Source organism: Podarcis muralis, chromosome 7 (genome assembly GCF_964188315.1).
Source record: "Podarcis muralis chromosome 7, rPodMur119.hap1.1, whole genome shotgun sequence".
In the NCBI taxonomy this organism is placed as follows: Eukaryota; Metazoa; Chordata; class Lepidosauria; order Squamata; family Lacertidae; genus Podarcis; species Podarcis muralis.
This window is the reverse complement of record NC_135661.1, coordinates 39,764,510-39,776,590: the sequence shown is the minus strand read 5'-3', so window position 1 is coordinate 39,776,590 and position 12,081 is coordinate 39,764,510. Positions and strand designations below refer to the sequence as shown.

Genomic DNA, 12,081 nt, shown 5'->3' with positions numbered 1-12,081 from the left:
GTTAGGTCCCTATTCCCATTTTACAGATGGCAAAACTGAGGCTGTGTGTGTGTGTGTTTTAGAGAGAAACTCTCCTGAGACTGCATCATGTGGGCTTGCAAATACAAGCCTCCCAAGTTCTGTTCCAGCAGTTAGTGGCCACTGACTGGACTTTGCATCCCATCAACTGGGGCCAGGTGACGAGCCTGGACATTCCCAAGGCAGATGAGAAACCTAGTGGGATCCTGGGAGCTTGACGTAACGGTCAAATTAGATGTGACATGAATGCATCTTTTCATCTAGTGCGCAGACCTTTTTTAAAAAAATGCAAACTGCACATTCTCTATGTAGGTGATCATTAACAGGATCAGGGCAGGCATGGAATGGAATGGGGATTTGACCATTTCCTCCTGTGCTGTGCTTGGGGTGGGGTGGGGTGGATATATCATCTGAATCTGTTGTTTGTTTTGGGAAGGAATCTTCCACTGAACTGCAGAGGGGAAAAGATTTAAATCCTGCCATTCCGGCTCCAAACCAGTCAGCGGTTCCCCCAGCTGATGCAATTTGCATTCAAAGAAACCCTGCATGATAGATGCACAGATACATTTAACATCCCATGCAGCCCCAAGAGAGAGTTATCAACCCCCCCCCCAAAAAAAAACCATGGTTTGGCAAGGGGAAGCTTTTAATTTCTGGTACCTGTCTCAGGTGACACACTGTCCCTGTTTTGTTGTTAGCACGATTGCACATGCCTTGGGTGAGTGGTTCCCAAACTGGTTTCCCAAAGACCACTTGAAAATTGCTGAGGGTCTTGGTGGACCTGCTTAATTATTTTTCTGCCCCTTGTAACAAATCTAATGGGCTGTACTGCAGGATTCTTAATTGCACTGCAGGATTCTTAATTGGCCTTTTATTGCTCCTTTTACTTCTTGGATTGCATTTTATCGCATTACGATTTGCATTCCACGGAATTTAAATTATGGCGCAACGAAATACAGCCTAAGAAATTAAAAGAGCAATAAGAAGACAAAAATCAATAGGGATATCTAATGCCATGATGGACCACTGGGCGGCTGGGTGCTGCTGCTTGTGCATTGTTTTGTTGTGTTTTCTTGGTGGCTCTGCTTGCTTTGCACTTCTTGTCAATAGTTGCTTTGAGGCCTTTAAGCAGGCATCCCCAAACTCGGCCCTCCAGATGTTTTGGGACTACAATTCCCATCATCCCTGACCACTGGTCCTATTAGCTAGGGATGATGGCAGTTGTAGTCCCAAAACATCTGGAGGGCTGAGTTTGGGGATGCCTGCCTTTAAGTGACCCCAGCTATGAGATATTAGGTAAAGGTAAAGGACCCCTGGATGGCTAAGTCCAGTCAAAGGCGACTATGGGGTTGCAGTGCTCATCTCGCTTTCAGGCCAAGGGAGCCGTCGTTTGTCCACAGACAGCTTTCTGGGTCATGTGGCCAGCATGACTAAACCGATACTGGCGCACAGAGGACTGTGACGAGTGCCAGAGTGCACGGAAACACCGTTTACCTTCCTGTCACAGCAGTACCTATTTATCTACTTGCACTGGCATGCTTTCGAACTGCTAGGTTGGCAGGAGCTGGGACAGAGCAACGGGAGCTCACCCCGTTGTGGGGATTCAAACCATCGACCTTCTGATCAGCAAGCCCAAGAGGCTCGGTGGTTTAGACCACAGCGCCACCTGCATCCCTGATGAGATATTAAAATCATTCTGTTTGGTGCTTGGTGGGGGAGGAAGCTCTCTGCAGCGGCTCCTTCTCTGGCGCATGTGTGTGTGTATATACAGTGGTGCCTCGCAAGACGAAATTAATTCGTTCCGCGAGTTTTGTCGTCTTGCGAAGCACGGTGTCGGGAAAGTTTTGGAAAAGCTTCAAAAATCACCAAAGTCTTTAAAAACTTCAAAAAAGGCTACCATACCGCGTTCTATGAGTTGCTCCTCGAAGTCAAGTCGCAACTGTATTAACGGTGTTAAGAAAAAGGAAACAAACTTGCAAGACGTTTCCATCTTGCGAAGCAAGCCCATAGGGAAAATCGTCTTGCGAAGCAGCTCAAAAAACAAAAAACCCTTTCGTCTAGCGAGTTTTTTGTCTTGCGAGGCATTCGTCTTGCGAGGTACCACTGTATACAAGACAGTATGTGTCAGTGAATTTCCTGCAATCGGCTGGTGTTGGAATAGATGACCCTTAAGGTGCTTTTCAATGCTACTGCACTGCAATTCTATGAGATGTTGTTTTGGCACTTGCAAACCGTTTTAAGCCCCATAGAAGATCTTTAGAATGGCAAGTACAGTGTAAATCAGGGATGGGGACACATTTGCAACCTGAGGTTCACATTCCCTTCTGGCCATGTACAGGTAGTGGGTGTGGCCAAATACAAAAGTGGCTGGAGCAACAGATGTAAATATTGCCTTGGTTAGGTTCTAGGCACACTCTCATGGCCCTCCTTGTCTTCCATCCAGGCAAGCAAGAGGCGTTCTCAGAGTTCAAGGACACTTTCCAGCCAGGCAAAAACATTCAAGGCCGGTGGGGGATGTTGTCTGGTGGAAGAGGGTGTGGCTATTGCGCTGGGAAAGAATGCTGCCTCTAACTGGGGGATTCTTGGGCATTCTGAAATACAGCTTGCCTCTTCAGCAAATTCAGAGGGTTGCCTCTTCAGCAGGATATTAAACTTCTGGCATAGCCTTCTTGCAATTCTAAAAATGCTACAGGGATTTTAGGAAGAGCTCCGAGGACCAGCTAGAGAGGCATTTGGCATGAAGTTTAATATGGGGGCCTGAGGTTCCCCAAACTTTGTATATATCTTCCAAAGAAATGGATTCCCCACCACCAGTTAAATAATAAGGGGAATAGTATATCCCTTGAATTTTCAGCACCCTTTTCCTCCCAGGTTCCTAGACTTTAAATAACTGAGCCGAGGGAGGGAGAGTTCCTGTTCCAAGTGTCCCTTCAACTGCCTGCTGCGATAGAAAATACGGGTGAAGGTATTTGTTCTGTAAAAGCTGTTCTGTCAGATCCACTGGGAGATTAAGCATTCTTAAGAAGCATAAACTGTTACTACTAGCACACCCTCCTGTGAGATCCAGGCCGGGTCAGGCTATGGCAAGGGAAAGGAATACAATGAACTGCAGCTGGGAGAGGGGAGGCCGAGATCAGGGATTAACCCTTCATTGAGCAGAAGTGCAGAATCTTTAAGTACCCTTGGCTCTTATCTGTAAAGTGTCTGGTGGGAGGCAGATTGATGAGGCTGAACAAACATCTAAAGCGGTCGCCCAAAGAATCTTGGGAACTGTCGTATACTCCTCACAGGGGAACAGTTCCCAGCACTCTTAGTAAATCACAGTTCTTTTTTGGGGGAGATCATATGCTTTAAATGAATGGTGTGTATGTGGCCAAATACATGTTGTAATGTAGCAGGTAAGAGATTGAGTTGAGAATTGGGAAGTGTCCAGTTTGAATCTCACCTTGGCCATGAACTCCCAAGGAGGCCTTAAGGCAAATCTCTCTCTCCTCCTCCCCACACTTTCCACTTTCTCAGTCCCAGTCCCCCCACCTGCAATATAGGTCGAGATAATAAATACTGATTTACATTGCAGCACACTTTGCCATCAATTCCCATTGATTCCAGTTAGCAAATGCTGTCTTGCAGGGTTGGCGTATGGAGGGCATCTGGGCCATGTGTGTGAAGCACCTTAAACACTTGAAAGTGCTATGCAAGAGTTAAATAAATAAGTGCTTGTTTAAAAAAAATATGACCGGCGTTTTGCACAATGCAAGAAAGCAGGAAAGGGAGGCAGGAATAGCCACCCCTTGAGCTATGTCTGCAAGGAAACTTGGAAAGTTCACAGAAGCATTTTTCAAGGTGGATAAAGGTCTCTGAGCACAAATCCTATGGCACAGGTGTGCATATGACCATGGCCATTAATGTCAGTGGGTCTACTCTGAGCATAATACAACCCTTGAAATTGGATACAACCTTTTCTCCCCCTACCCCAGCCTCTGTGTTTTTATCCTCTTTTTAAGCCACCTGGAAACTGATTTTTGTATTAGGCAACCATTATCACTCAATAAATAATAAGCATGTATAGACACCTCTGGCTATGTGAAAAATGGGAAAGAGCCATAGCTCAGTGGTGGAGCATCTGCTTTGCATGCAGAAGGTCCCGGGTTCAATCCCTGACATCTTCACGTAGGGCTTGGAGAGATCCCTGCCTAAAATCCTGGAGAGCTGCTGCAAGTCAGTGCTGACAGTACTGAGCTATTTGAACCCATGGGTCTGGCTCTGTAAAGAGCAGCTTGCTCTGTAAGATGGGGAACAGTGTCCTCAGTGACCAGCAAAGTGCAACCAGCAAAGTACAGTGGTACCTCTGGTTAAGTACTTAATTCGTTCCAGAGGTCCGTTCTTAACCTGAAACAGTTCTTAACCTGAAGCACCACTTTAGCTAATGGGGCCTCCTGCTGCCTCCGCACCACTGGAGCATGATTTCTGTTCTTATCCTGAAGCAAAGTTCTTAACCTGAAGCACTATTTCTGGGTTAGCAGAGTCTAACCTGAAGCGTATGTAACCCGAAGCGTATGTAACCCGAGGTACCACTGTAAAAAAGGAAAGGAAAGGAAAAGAAAAGAAAAGAAAAGGAATAAAAGGTTTTTAAGAAAAAAAGAGAGAAAAGGGGCAAGGGATTCCAAAAGTTAGGGCCACCACTTAACAGCACTTGATAACCATTTCGTATCTGGAGAGGCAGCTGCCAGAGTGACAGCCCACCCTCTGCAAGTGGAGCTAGAGGTCTTGTTCGGGAGAGACATTGTTCCAAGGCAGTGACATTCCCCAGCAACACCACACATTCCCCGCCACCGCTTTACCTCTTCTTCGGGTTCTTTGCTGCCCACCGGCTGGTATTTCCGGCTCATGCGTAGGGGGGAGGCACCTTTCCGGCAGATCAAGGAGAACAAGTGCTTTGCCCCCATCTTAGCTGGGGCAGGCAGTGAAGGAAGGCAGCAGCTAGCAAAGCACCTGCTGCTGTGGCTGGTGATTTGCTGTGTGTTTCCTGGCCGAGCCTCACATTCCCTCGCAAGCCAAGGATGGAGCCAGGGAAAGCTGATCGGTGGGTGTTACCTGATGCCGACAAGGTGACGCCCCGCCCGCTTGCTCAGAACAGGTGCCTGGGAGAGGCTAAATTCCTGACTTAAGGCCTACTCATAGCAGTTGTAGACCTGGAGGAGTCAGTTGTTAGGTGCTGTAGCCTTCACCTGTGTCCAGGAAATCACAGCTGGTTTTAAAAAAATAAATGTTTGCATTTAGGAACACAGGAAGCTGTGTTTAGTTTATCTAGCTCAGTATTGTCCACACGGACTGGAAGCAGCTCTCCAGGGAACATTCCTAACCTTACCTGAAGATGCCAGGGATTGAATCTGGGACCTTCTGTATGCAAAGCTCAATGATAGAGCATCTGCTTTGCATACAGAAGGTCCCAGATTCAATCCCTGGCATCTTCAGGTAAGGTTAGGAATGTTCCCTGGAGAGCTGCTTCCAGTCCGTGTGGACAATACTGAGCTAGATAAACTAAACACAGCTTCCTGTGTTCCTAAATGCAAACATTTATTTTTTTAAAACCAGCTGTGATTTCCTGGACACAGGTGAAGGCTACAGCACCTAACAACTGACTGCTGACAGCCCCAAAGCTGTTCCTCTCAGTTTCTCATTTTTCCAACCTCAAATTCAGTTCTCCAGATTTCCACATCAGTTTGCAGTCTTTTTTTTGGGGGGGGGGGGAGTCTTCATGAAAATTCATCTGCATTTGGGTGCAAATTTCTCTCAATATACACACATTTGTGTGCAATTTTGACGAATATGCACAATTTTGCCTAATATTTACATTTCCCCCAATCCAATGCATTTTGGTGTTTTTATGTACACTTTGCCTAGCAGATGCATTTTTGTACACTTCACTTGGCTGGAGAACTGTCCTGCAAAATTCAGAGAAGTGCAGACTCCGATGAGCAGCCCTGGTATGGTTCACACAATGTTTAGGGAAATGCGAGTTAGACAAGCTCATATTTTAATGCAAAATGAATCAAATTTCAACCCCCATCCCCTGCAGGTGATGTCAAAGACCTGCAGCTGTGCCTGTAGAGATCCACTGCCAGTTAGTGTAGGCAGTTGAGAGCCAGAGTAGGATAGTGGTTACAGCTTCAGACTGGGATGTGGGAGACCAGGGTTCAAATTCTGACTCAGCCATGAAGCTCACTGGGTGAACTTGAGCCAGTCACCACCTCCCAGCCTAACCTACCTCACAGAGTTATTGTGAGGATTAAACGAGGAGGAGAACTATGTCACCTTGAGCTCCTTGGAGGAAAATGTAGAATATAAAGGCAGTTAATAAGAGAGTTTCCTGTTTTGCTTGATGGATGTGCAGGCACCATCGCCTACGTTTTCATAGGTCTGTTGTTGCGCAAGTGGAATGAATATCTGAAGGGATGTCATGCAGTTGATGGAAAAGATATGATCGCTATTGTTCTGGAGGGCAGGACTAGAACCAAGAAATCACAGCCAGCCCTGATGGCTGTGCTCTGCCTCCACAGTCAAAAGCAATAAAGCTTCTTAATTCTCATTGCTGGAAACTGCAGGGGAAACCTGTTCTGGTGCTCAGGGTTTCCTACCGGCATCTGGCTGGCTGCTGCGAGAACAGGATGCTGGACTAGGTGGGCCATTAGCCTGATCCATCTGTTTATGCTCTTATGTCAAAGTGATGGGTAGAAATTCCAGGGAAGCGGATTTTGGCTGCACAATGAGGCTCCTCAAGGCTTAGAGCTGTTCAGCAAGGTGACAGACCTCCTAGGGAAGTGGCACCAGTAGAGGCAGTGAGGGGATGGTGGAGGAACTTCCACAATAAGGAAGGCTTGGGGGAAAGCCAAAATGTGTGCTTAATTGTAATACATTTTTTACTTTGGTTCATGCTCTGAAATGTGCTGTGTGTCACTTAAGAGACCTTTTTGCGTAACGAGTGACTAACATTTAAAAAAAGCAATTGTAATGATTTTTTTGTCAAACTGTTCACCGCAGCAAGGTTGCATTCCTAGCTAGAAATCCTAGCAAGATGCCCCAAGAAGTTGTCAGGTTTTCTGAGCTGCAGTGGGGGGGGGGGGAGTCACTGCCCCTCCCTTTCTTTTATTTCTGGAGAAAAAGGGGTTTCCCTCTCTCAGGGCAGGGAAGAGATGAGTATCTCTGGCGAGAGAGTCATTCCATAGAATGATGCGACAGCATAGCTGGCATGCAGCAGAACAGGCTATGGCATATCCTGCCAAAAGGTTTCAGTGGAAAACGTTATCTAGCTTTGATCCAGCCTCTCTCTTTCCTCAGAATAACAGGAAACTGCCTTCATACTGAGTCAGGTGCATTATCTACACTGACAGGCTGCAGCCCTCCAGGACTTCAAGCAGGGAGTGTCTCCAGGCCCAGCCTGTACATGTCAGGGATTGAACCGGGGACCTTCTGCATGGAAGGCAGACGCTCTACCCCTGAGCTGCAGCCCTCCTTGGGCAAACAATCTGCTGAGTTGATTGCTTTTCTCAGACAGGAAGCGATGGTGACCCTGGTCAGGGTGTCCTCTTCTGCACTGCGCAGGAAATTCATCACCAGGACAAATGAGGACAGAGACTTCTATGGCACCTGCAGCTGCCAATTTATATGTAGAGATGCAAATGTAGAATTGATTACTGTTATTTAAATATAGTGCTCCTCCCAACAATGGGACAGAGAGTGACCAGGAGACTTGTGTGACTGCTCAGTCTGACATTAGGCAGATGGAGGCTCCAGGGAGGTTTATAACCAGGGTGATGGTGGGTGCATTCAGTTATGGGGGATATTGCACTCATTTTCCTGATTAGAATTCTAGCACTTCTGTCCTGATTTCTATCATTCTTTTCACACTGCAGTTCCTGCTACATAGTAGAACTGTGGCTTTCGGGCAAATATACCTTCAAGTTGTGCTAAATTTCATTCACACAACAACATACATCAACAACATACACCTCATGTTTCTGTTCCCCCATGAAAACAGCAGGAAAGAACTGTATGCCAGGATACCACCCCAAATTTCACCACCTTATTACAATGATCTCCTTGATTAATGGAGTTGCAAACAAATTTCTTAACAGAAGGAACTAACACAGAACTGAGCATTTAGCTTCCACTACATCCTGCAAGATTTCTGGCTTTGATGTTGTGTGAATGCTCAGATATAAGCATTCACAGGTAGTGAAATGGTGGGGAAACAGAGTAAACTGCCATGCGAATGCAGTCCTAGTGTATCAACATCTAATACTCAGAATTACCGTGCACTTGAACCTAGAAGCTACATTTTAGCCAACCTTATTTTGATCTTTTAACCATCTTCCATGTCTTCTTCTAATCTAATATCCTGTAGTAGCAGTCAACAATGCCATCTTGTGGCTGATTAGGTGTTTGAAGAAATGCTTCCATTTGTCTTATTTGGGGGCTTTAAAGGTAAAGGTAAAGGTACCCCTGCCCGTACGGGCCAGTCTTGCCAGACTCTAGGGTTGTGCGCCCATCTCACTCAAGAGGCCGGGGGCCAGCGCTGTCCGGAGACACTTCCGGGTCACGTGGCCAGCGTGACATCGCTGCTCTGGCAAGCCAGAGTCGCACACGGAAACGCCGTTTACCTTCCCGCTTGTAAGCGGTCCCTATTTATCTACTTGCACCCGGGGGTGCTTTCGAACTGCTAGGTTGGCAGGCGCTGGGACCGAACGACGGGAGCGCACCCCGCCGCAGGGATTCGAACCGCCAACCTTTCGATCGGCAAGCCCTAGGCGCTGAGGCTTTTACCCACAGCGCCACCTGCATCCCTAAACCCTTAAAAGGCATTAAAAGAGCCTTGCTGGATGAGACCAAACATCCATCTAGTCCAGCATCCTCACAGCAGCCACTCAGGTGCCTATGGGAACCCCACAAGGACGATAGCACCCTCTCCACTTGTGAGCCCCAGCAGTTTGTATTCAGAGATATTAATGCCTTCATTGATAGGCCCAATTGTCTTTTAAGGCAGTCCAAGTTGTTGGCTATCACTGCATCTTGTGGGAGTGAGTTCCGTAGTCTAACTGTGTGCCGTGTGAAGAAGTGCTTCCTTTTGTCTGGATGGCCCTGAGCTTCAGTGGATGGCCCTGAGTTAAAGTATTACGAGAAATGGAGGGGGGAAAAATTCTCTCACATACATTAAATACAAACAATGACATTGGAATCTGCCCCAAAGCAGCAAATTTGCACATGCTGATCGATGTTGCAGCCCCCTCCAAGTTCTGTTACCGAGCAAGCAGGGGCTAGGAATCTCTGAGGAATGTAAAAAAACAAAAAAAAAAACAAAAACCTCCACCTCCCCCCCTTTCTTCCTAATGTAACCCTAATGTCTCAACAAATAAAACTGACCTGTAGAAAATGTAACTTGAAAAAAAGAGACATTGCACATACTTTTGTAAACCAAGAAATCTTTAATAAAAATTACATTTAGAAAAACCCCAGCAGCTTTCCTTTCAGGAATTGCAGGGACAGGACTACCCAAATTGTACAGAAACTTATTCATGTATGCTACTACAGCGGCAAGAATGTTACGTGCCCAAAAATGGAAAGAAGAAGTCACAGCAAAAGAAGAATGGATACAAAAACTTATGGAATATGCAAAAATGGTGAATTACTGGAAAAATAAGAAATCAAGATAACAAAACTTTTATAAAAGATTGGAAATGGTTTATTGAATATTTACAGATAAATTGTAAACAGATAAAAATACTGGCAGGATTATTGTAATAACCTGCAGTTCCATAAGAGTATATATTTAAAGTAGAATAATAAATGAACAAATTAAGTTAATTTGGATATGCAGAAAATATTAAAAATAAATTCAAGGAACCACAGAAAGAGGGGGAAGGAAGTCAAGTTTTGAAATGTTAAAATGACTGTAAAATGATTGAAATGTATAAACCTGAAAATTATAAATAAAATAAAATAAAAGGAATCTCTGAGGAACACTTGCCTGAGAGCAGAATCCACATGCAAAGTCAGACAGTCCAGAGGTCAGGGAACCCAGGCGATCCCAGATCCAATGGTCCAGATGGAGAGCAGGAAGCAGCAAGGTGGAACCAGGAACCACAGGCATTCTTTCCTGCATCTGAGTGCTGCTGGAAGCTCTGCTGAAGAAGGCTAAAGCCAGCTGGTTCTCATCAGTGCCTTCTCCTCCTGTCTCTGAAGGGCTGAGCAGCTGCAGGTGGAGTCATTCTGCCTTCTCCCCCTTCAGGCTGCTGTTCAGTAGGTGAAGCAGACTCCTGGCCCATGACCATCGATTTGTAAAGATGGAAATTTTGGCTGGATTTCAGAAGAAAATTTCAGAAGAAAATCTCTGGGTGATTGGCTCTAGGGTGGCTTAAGTTGAAGTGATGAAAAATTAAACAAACAAATAATATTTTGAGGGTTGTCTGCAGTACTCAGGTAGTTTAGGAGATGGTGTTACCGGGTGGTGTTTACAGCAATGAAGAAGAAGAAGAGGAGTTTGGATTTGATATCCTGCTTTATCACTACCCTAAGGAGTCTCAAAGTGGCTAACATTCTCCTTTCCCTTCCTTCCCCACAACAAACACTCTGTGAGGTGAGTGAGGCTGAGAGACTTCAGAGAAATGTGACTAGCCCAAGGTCACCCAGCAGCTGCATGTGGAGGAGCGGAGACGCGAACCCTGTTCACCAGATTATGAGTCTACCACTCTTAACTACTACACCACACTGGCTCAATAACTCAGTGAAGAATTATTAACCCAGGAACCACCTATTAACAAATACTATATTTTCGAAAACTTTTCCAAATCTTATCGTTGTGCTTTGCCACATTTTAAACCAATGCCTTTGTCATGCCCTACAATACCCTCTTTAATGTCCACATGGGAGGTGGGGTGCCTCTTGTTTCTAGTGCAAGAGGCAATGGTGGGTGTGAAACATTGAGAATCTAATCCAGATTTCATTAGCTTAAATTTCTAGCCAAGTTCTTGGCTAACAGAACCTCCAACGTCAGAGGCAGGCTATCCCTGAACACTGAGTGTAATATAGAAAGGAAGGCCTTTGGCTTTGTTCCTTGCTTGCGGGCTTCACAAAGGCATCTAGCTCTCCACTCTTGGAAACCAGATGCTGGATTAGAGAAGAATCTTTCATCTGGTCCAACAAGTTGCCTTGCACTGAACCATTGGCTCAGTATTGTCCACGCATCTACCAAAGATGTCATGGTTTTGTTTTTAGGCTGTGTCACCAGAGAGATTTGTCTGATGAAAGACATCACACTCACAAACACCCCTTGGCCACCTTGATAGTAAAGTAGAAGCAACGAAACCTCTGTGCACTACCAATTTACAATTTCAACGAAACAAGACTCTAGGAAGCTGTCCAACCGTTGGTCCATTTAGCTCAGAATTGTCCACACCAACAGCCAGGAGTTCTCCAGGGTTTCAACAGGGGTCTCTCTCAGCCCTGCCTGAAGATGCCACTGGGATTGAAGCTGAGACCTTCTGCATGCAAAGAAGATGATTTACCATCGAGCAACAGCCCTTTCCAATGTTCTCTTCCTTTTGATAATTTTCTGATGCAATTTCTTATCTCTTGAACTAAGCTACGTCTCCTAAGTTCAACCGGTCCAGCCTTCACCTGGCTGATCTTAACATTAACCAGCTCCTCCCCCCTCCCCCCGCTGAGGCAGGCATTTCATTTTTGCTTCTCGGCAGACCAGTCTCTGCTTCCGGTTTCTTTCATTCAAAGAACATCTGGTGTCCTTGCCAGGTTGGTAGCACCTGGATGACAGGTAAACTAGAAAGAAAATATCCTGGAGGGATTGGGCACTGCGCCTAATTGTCATGTATTACCGTAATGTCAACATTGCTGCTGCTCCACTGGGCTGTCCCTCTGGGCCGAGATCATGCAGTTACACTCACAGAAACATCCACAAAAACACCACGTTCTGTTTCATCACAGTACACAGTGTAAATGATGTTGACAAACTATAGCTGATTGCCATTATGTTGATGAGCCAAAGCTTCC

General features: G+C 45.8%; 1 protein-coding gene across 1 annotated transcript in view; it reads right to left on the bottom strand.

Annotated features, from left to right (window-relative positions):
- The window catches only part of ATP2C2 (ATPase secretory pathway Ca2+ transporting 2), a 44,341-nt gene extending 39,257 nt beyond the window's left edge, over window positions 1-5,084 (bottom strand). Inside the window, exon 1 of the mRNA XM_028740090.2 lies at window positions 4,860-5,084. Within this exon, the coding sequence (XP_028595923.2) occupies window positions 4,860-4,964 (105 nt within the window). The 5' untranslated portion in view covers window positions 4,965-5,084. The remainder of the gene's footprint in view (window positions 1-4,859) is intronic.
- Window positions 5,085-12,081: the final 6,997 nt, after the last annotated feature.